Source organism: Montipora capricornis, chromosome 8 (assembly GCF_036669925.1).
Source record: "Montipora capricornis isolate CH-2021 chromosome 8, ASM3666992v2, whole genome shotgun sequence".
NCBI classification, from domain to species: Eukaryota; Metazoa; Cnidaria; class Anthozoa; order Scleractinia; family Acroporidae; genus Montipora; species Montipora capricornis.
Window position 1 is genome coordinate 25,436,048 of NC_090890.1, and position 7,500 is coordinate 25,443,547.

A 7,500-nucleotide genomic window follows, 5' to 3' on the forward strand; every position below is an offset into this window, starting at 1 on the left:
CAAAATCACATGTCAGAAATTCTCAGGGTTCGTACAAGTTATGACAAGTCATGGAATTGTAGTTTCCAGACCTGGAAAGCCATTGAATTAAGTGTATGTCATGGAAAGTCATGGAAATAATTGATTGTGCAATAAAAAAATTTACAAGTTTTGATTGCATGCATAAAGAAAACAGGGGAAAATATGCTTGCACTCAAGAAAATTTTAGAAAATTTATTGGAAATTGGCCAAATTTAGGTTATGGAAAATAATTATTATTGTGAAGGGTACATGTAAAAGAAAAGGTCCTGAAAAAGTCTTGGAATTTGAAAGCTGTAGAGAGTACAAACCGTGCAAAGTAAATCCAAATAACTTCCCCAAGACTGTGCAGTACAGATCAGGAATCAGCTATAATTAATTTTGTAAATTTTGAATCAGATTTTTACAGTGTGACGCCCCTTACCGTAGCCACCTAACAAAGTTTTTTACAAATTATCCGCCAATAAGGGTGTGTGAATTTGATTGACAGTCATGCTTCCTTGCAAAGTTTGTACAGTATGAAGTTGAACACCGTTGCATAGGTTGTTGAGTTGACGTATTTACACATAGTTGTCAAGTGTGAAAGTTTGTTGGGTGGCCATGGTAAGGCACGTTGCACTGTAAAAAATGTAAAATTAGTTTAACCTAGAGCTTTATATTGGCATGCATGTGGTATAGACTGAGTAAAATCTTGCAATATTACTTTTTTCTGGTCTGTCAGGGGAAGTACTTGTGAAGAAGCAACCAGTAACGTTATCAATGAGCAAATTCCCAAGCTTCAAGAACTGATGAAAAATAAAGAAATAACTGTTGATAATATTGATGTGTTTTGTGAGAAGGGTGTATTTGGAATAGACGAAACCAGAAGGATTCTTGAAGCAGGAAAGGCTGCAGGATTGTCTCTGAATTTTCATGGTGATGAATTGCATCCAATGAGAGCTGCTGAGGTAAATAGTTTATTAATAGAGAGATTAAGAAAAGGGTGATGAAGGATGGTGGGGTGGGGGAGGGGGAATTGCAGTCCCTGCTATTAAAATCCCAACCAGAGTTATGATTGGGAAAATATAATTTTAGAGCATTGATATGTTGTATGAACCAGTTAATGATAAGTCTTAAAACGAAATGTGAGATTACTGGAGAGTGGAGGCAGTAACTTAAAAGCAGTTCGAGGTATAATTCGTAGCTGCATAGGATTGCTTAACCAAGTGTCAGCCAAAAAAGGCCAGCTGTCACCTGACACATGAAAGCATTCTGAATGGTTTTACTATGTCAGCTTCAGAGTCACTGTCATGATCATCACTCATCAACGTAACTAGTGTCCTCATCAGTATCCTCCTTGGAGTCTTTGCCCTCTTCACTGGACTTACAACAATAGACCGATTTCGACATATCAAAATTCAGTAGGAAACAAAAGGTATCATCTTGAGGCTCTGGGGAATAAACAAAGGGATTTGTATGAGTTTATTCCCCAGAACCTCGAGATGATGCTTATTGGTTAGGACTGAATTTTAATGCATTGAAAGAGGGTTCATTCAAGAATGTTTCAGTTCCTGTGCCTGACGCATTTATTATTGCACCTTGCCCAATACCTCATGTGAGCTGCTTCTTTCCAAGTGATTGCATTGATTGCAGCTCTTGGTTTAGGTAAGTCGGTTCGTGCTAGGAAAGCCGTAGTAGTCAGGTAGGGATGTTGTAGAGAGGGAGCTTTGAGATTCAAAAACAAGTCTGTTAGCATCAGGAAGGTCCTCGCTGTCACATGGCAGTGGCCTCACAGAGGAACCCAAGAAGACGGCATGAAATATTTGATACCAGGAATTTTGTGCAGAAGTAACACCTGAAAACCTCTGATAATGCAAATCCCATTCACACCGAGAACTCCTTATATCCCATTCCCAGTAACAAAATTCCAGTTCTCGGTGATCAAATCACATTTTCCCACCAAAAAATCAGGTCAATCCTAGCTCCCATTTTACCCCTTTATGACCTTCGAAGAATGAAATTTCTTTTTCCTACAAATGGGAAAAATTCTACCTCTGCCATCTGCTCTGTGGTGTTTGTATGTGGAAATGAGTAGGTTTGTGTTTGTCGTGGATGTACAAATTTTTGCCTAATTTTCTGGGGATTTATGTGAGAAATCACTCTGATAATCATGAAGGCCATTAAACAATGGGTCAAAAGCCTCCTAACTTTTAAGTGTATGTCAGTACTGTAGTTCCTATATTTTTTCTTTTAATCAATTCTTACTTATAAAAACGTTAATTGCATGTCAGCTAGGTGCTGAACTTGGAGCACGAGCAATAAGTCATCTTGAAGAAGTAAGTGAGGAGGGAATTCAAGCTTTGTCTGCAGCATCTGTTATAGCTGTGCTTCTTCCTACCACAGCCTACATCTTACGACTGAAATGTCCACCAGCAAGGGCAATGATCAAGTCAGGTACTGACCATCCATATATGGCTTTAAAGCAACATGTCAACAGGTCGAGTTTCCGTTGCTTATGACTTAGCTGGGTTTTTGACATGGTGACACCCTGTTATAAATCACAGCGAGGGCCTACATATTTCTACACGTAATATAACAGCTACTATGTTTTCAACCCTGCTGAAGTCAAAGTGATTTTTTGCTTTATGGAGAGGTGTTGTAATTTTAATAATCCAAAAAGGCAACATTGAATAAACCCCTGAGCAACTTCCCTCCCCCTGCATTCTCCCTTAAAAAAATGACATAGCTATTTCTCAATTTTGATAAACCTTCAAACCTTGTTCATTTACAAAATGATTCCTTTGTTAACGCATGTTTAACTAAAGCAAACTCTGCAGTCCAAAGCCGAACTAAATATTTATTCTGACAGCTAACAAACCTTGGAAGAGGAAACAAAAAAAATTAAATTATCTGCAAAACTACCAGGTGTGACCTTTTGAACCATTTTAAGGACGGTGCCTACTATTGTTATTGCGCATACGTTCTGCGCATCTCCAGATACTCGGGTTTCCTATCAGTGATGCTTACTAATGCAGGGATATTTTTGCGCAGTTTAAAACTGTGCAGAGAAAGTTTATCTTCGTAAGTACTCTTGGTATCCAAAAAGAAAATTGGGGGTAACCATGAATTCTTTAGAGATAATTAGGCTTCAAATTGAGAAAGAACGCAATACGTTCCTTTGTACTTTAGAGCTTTTAACAAAATATCGTTTATGAATTATCTTTAAAAAATGCGTGGTTACCCCCAATTATTTTTTTAAATTTCAGTAACACTTGTTAAGATCTACCTTTCCTGCATAATCATAAATCGAAGCAAAAATACCTTTGAATTAGCAGGCACCGTCCTTAAGCCGGCTTCAGTTGGCCAACAGTCTGCTGACGTGAGGATGTATCTTGACACTCACAGTAATTACTTTATATCTTTAAACAGGTGTTCCAGTTGCACTTGGATCTGATTTTAACCCCAATGCTTTCTGCTTGTCCATGGTAAGGCAAGACTTGTTAATTGTCGCAATCATAAAATCATTTTCGTGTGCAACGCAAGCATTTGTTGGATTTCAGCAGGGTTCTCATTAGAAGACGGGACCAGGGTACATAAAATTCATTATCTGCCTACCTTCAGCATGAAAATGTTCTCTGATTGCTCCTCTTTCTGTTGAGAAAACGTGACTGTAGCCTTCCAACATTTTAAAAAACTCATTACAGCCATAAAACATTTAACCCTGACAATCCAAAGGCCTCATGGGTATAATGTTCTACTATATATATTTTACAAGTTGGAATGTTTCCTTTTGTTTAATTTTTTTTTGTATATTAAGATGGACTAGCCCGTATGGTTCGTCAGTTCCTTTCTAGTATTCCTCTTTGCACCAATTTTCTTTCTTTACTTGTTATTGATATCGTGGTTTTGTAATTCTCCTTTATATTTATTCTTATTGATATATGTTGGTTTCTTTCATTACGTTGTGCAATGAAAATAAGATAAAATTAAATTAAATTAAAATTAGTTTCTGCGCACCTACTCATCTTTGAGTACCCTCCTACTTAAAAACTTAATGAAAACCCTGGATTATTTAATTTGGAGGTGGGGATAGTTAGTAATCAACTGCACCACAACTTAATCTACGTGTACACTGTTCCAATTAGGGTTTTGAGGCAAGGTGCTAAAAAGGGACGGGTCATATTCCGACAGTTACTGCTGAATCATTTAAAAGTTTCCCATTTTGTCGGGTCAGAGAGCTGACCTTGTTGGATTTTTGACCTAAGACCACCTTCTCTTCTGGAACACTGGTGTACCTGGTATCTCTCTGGTATTCTTTTTAATTCATAAAGATTAGAATATTGTTTTAGATGAATCGGTATCACAATAAACATTAGGTATTCAAAAACATAAAAAGGCTATTGTAAACAATTTAGGAAAACACAATTTTCATATATTTTCTACATACTAATTTACACACATTATTTCCAAGAGACCTCCTCAGTTGAGCACAGTAGAAAATTTGAATAAGTGCATATTGCATGTAGCGAGACCTGAAAAATAACACATTATAGCAGGTTCTTTATATTAGGTAGTCAGTATAAAATGAGTCTACCTTATTTTGTTTTATCAGCCTTTAACAATGCACCTTGCATGTGTTAATCTGCACATGACTATGGAGGAGTGTCTGACAGCTGCCACAATCAATGCCGCAGCATCTCTGGGACGGTCGCACACTCATGGGTCTCTTGAGCCTGGAAAAGTGGCCGACATGTTGGTTATTGATGCTCCAAGGTAATGAAAAAACTGTCAAGGCTCTTTGTTCTGCAGAGGCTGCTTCATATGAAAAAGACAGGGCTGCTCGTCATTTCGCTTCGGATACCGTTTGGTTTCGCTTAGGGTGTTGCTGGTAAAAACACCATATTTTCCGCGTTAAGGGTCTCGTTTAGGGCTACACGTCCAGAAATGTAGACCTGTAAATTCTGCTTTTGCTATTTTTCGCCAGCAAGGTCTTGCTAAGGCCTGCGCACCAACAAATATAGAAATATTGTGTAAATGTTATTTTTGGTATATATTAAGTGTCAATGAAAACTTTAGGGTTTAAGGCCTCGTCCACACTATACCGGATAAATTTGAAAACGCAACTTTATTGTTACGGTTAGGCCTTCCGTCCACACTACAACGCACATATCCGCATAAAAAGATCCGCGAAAACGGAACTTTTTGAATACGCTCTCCAGAGTGGAACAATTTGAAAACGCAACTTTTTTGTATTAGTGTGGACGGAGAACATTTCGTATCCGGAACTTTTTGAATACGCTTGCGTCATTTTCTCATGTGATTTATAATGTTTTATGTGTTGTTGGCAATAATTTCTTCTTTAATCGCTTATTTGGAGTTAAGTATTGCTTCAGTTCACATGAATATTGTACGACAGAGAATCAGGAATAACTTAAGACAATCATTGGTGTCAAAGGATACTAGGAAAGCGACGCGACGCTCTTAAAGGGAAACAAGGGTCTAGAAAAAGTTTACCTTAAACGAAAGCCCACCTGCTCAGCATTTCAAAAATGGTTGTCATTTGGCGTAGAACTGACTTGGATTCTAATCATATGGCTTCGAAATCGTTCAAAATCGCCGCCATCTTGGAACACTGGCCGCCATATTGGAAGTGAGGAATGATAACGAGGGTATGACGTAACAATAGTCAAGGTTTGTTTTGACCCGGATTTGACCTTTGCACACGTGCAAGAGTTAGTGTCAAGGCCGGAATTATGGTTCATTGCCTCGCTGTTGGATGTAGTAATACTTATAAAAATTCTAAAGGACGTATCACTTTTCACAAACTTCCCGAAGACAAATATCGTAGAAAACAATGGCTCGCAAAAATAAAACGAGAGGGAGAATTACCGAGACCTGAGAACTGTCGTGTGTGTTCCGATCATTTCACAACAGAAGACTACGAGCGGGATCTTCAGGTATGAAAGTTTTTAATTTTACTCCGGCTACTTCGCATTCACATGGTAAACAGTATGTGGTATTCCATCTTTTTACTTTACAATCAGATTTTAATTCAATTATTTTAAGATGATACGCTTCATTTATTTATTTTGGAAAATGGCGCGAAACAGGCCGCCAAGATCGCAGTAATGACAATGGTCTGACATTTGTATCGAATCGCGAAAAATAAAGTCCCTGCCGCCTGGCGCCGTGCATTTTCAGCCGAGTGATTCTTATATTTTGTCTCTGAAATAGCGTCTAAATTTAATTAACGTCAAGAAGAATAATTATATCGCTTTTTTGTAAATATATCGCCTGGTCTTCAGGTCACGCAAATGGTGTTTTATATATATAAATTTATAAAATACAGTGTTTTAATAATTTTTACAGGCGGAGCTTCTTGGGACTACAAGGCGCAAAAGGAAACCACCGCTTAAGGAAGACGCTGTACCTAGCATTTTTGGCCATGCTCCACCGAAAAAAGTCCGTAAAACAAGTATTGATCGAGCAAGCCGTCAAACCAAACGGGAGGTGAGTTTTTGGTACGAATGTCACGCACCGGTGTCACGCTTGATCGAGGAAACTTGATTGAGGAAACCTAAGGTAAAGCACCAGCAGTATTTAGTTCAGGACATTCGAGGTGGCTACAAATCACACAAAATAATTGAGGTTTAAGCACAATGTCTGGATTTGATTTCTAATGTCGCAGGTGCTCTAGATATTAAAATCTGTTTTTAGAATGAAAAACGTATGCCTTTTAGCATCCTGGCTATTATTCATATTAATTTTTTTCTGAGTGTACAGCGGCAAGTTTTTTTTTTTACTTGTGTATAAAGAAATTTAAAAAATTAAGTTTCTGCATTATGTTTTAATTTTTATGTAGATAGTAAAAGCCCTACTCGTAAACACAACTCCAGAAGTAGGATCAGAAGTCACTTTGGCAAGTGAAGGTGAAACGCCTGAGAACCCTTTGACCCTTGGCTGCACAACCTCGCCTACGGTTTCAGCGGAAAATATTGAAGCAGAAGAACAACCTACTGCACCTACGGTTTCAGCGGAAAATATTGAAGCAGACGAACAAATCTATGAAACCACATTGATGCCCTCTATTTCTTCAAACAGATTGGTGGAAAGCGGAGAAATAAAAGAACGAAACTGCGAGGTAAGCAACGTTATCAGCCGTGAAACTCAGTGGCTTGCAGCTGACACAGGAGACGCATTGCTTCTCAAGGACCACACTTATTCCTGTGTGCCTCCCTGGGATCCACAGGCCGAGACTGCACAAGCACTCACATCCACTCCAAAGAAGTCATCGGCCAACACGGAACCTCCGCTGTTCGATCCTGACGAAGACATCATCACTAACCTCACCTTTTCTTCAGTGGAAGAGGATGAGAATGACAGCTCTTTCCAGTTGAACTTTGAAGAACTGGACGACACTATTGAAAGCAACTTGGAAATGCATGATCAAGATGGAATGGATAAGTTTGAAAAAATGTGTTCAGTCCCCAAATACATCGTATT

The 7,500-nt window shown here is 38.5% G+C and overlaps 1 protein-coding gene and 1 pseudogene across 1 annotated transcript in view; both read left to right on the plus strand.

Moving 5' to 3' along the window:
* Window positions 1-7,500, plus strand: part of LOC138014292 (probable imidazolonepropionase) — a 19,202-nt gene that overhangs the window by 4,032 nt on the left and 7,670 nt on the right. Inside the window, exons 4-7 of the mRNA XM_068861341.1 lie at window positions 740-965; window positions 2,289-2,451; window positions 3,427-3,482; window positions 4,610-4,770. Coding sequence (XP_068717442.1) covers window positions 740-965; window positions 2,289-2,451; window positions 3,427-3,482; window positions 4,610-4,770 — 606 coding nt within the window. The remainder of the gene's footprint in view (window positions 1-739; window positions 966-2,288; window positions 2,452-3,426; window positions 3,483-4,609; window positions 4,771-7,500) is intronic.
* LOC138059630 (uncharacterized) overlaps window positions 6,869-7,500 on the plus strand; it is a 2,054-nt pseudogene continuing 1,422 nt past the window's right edge.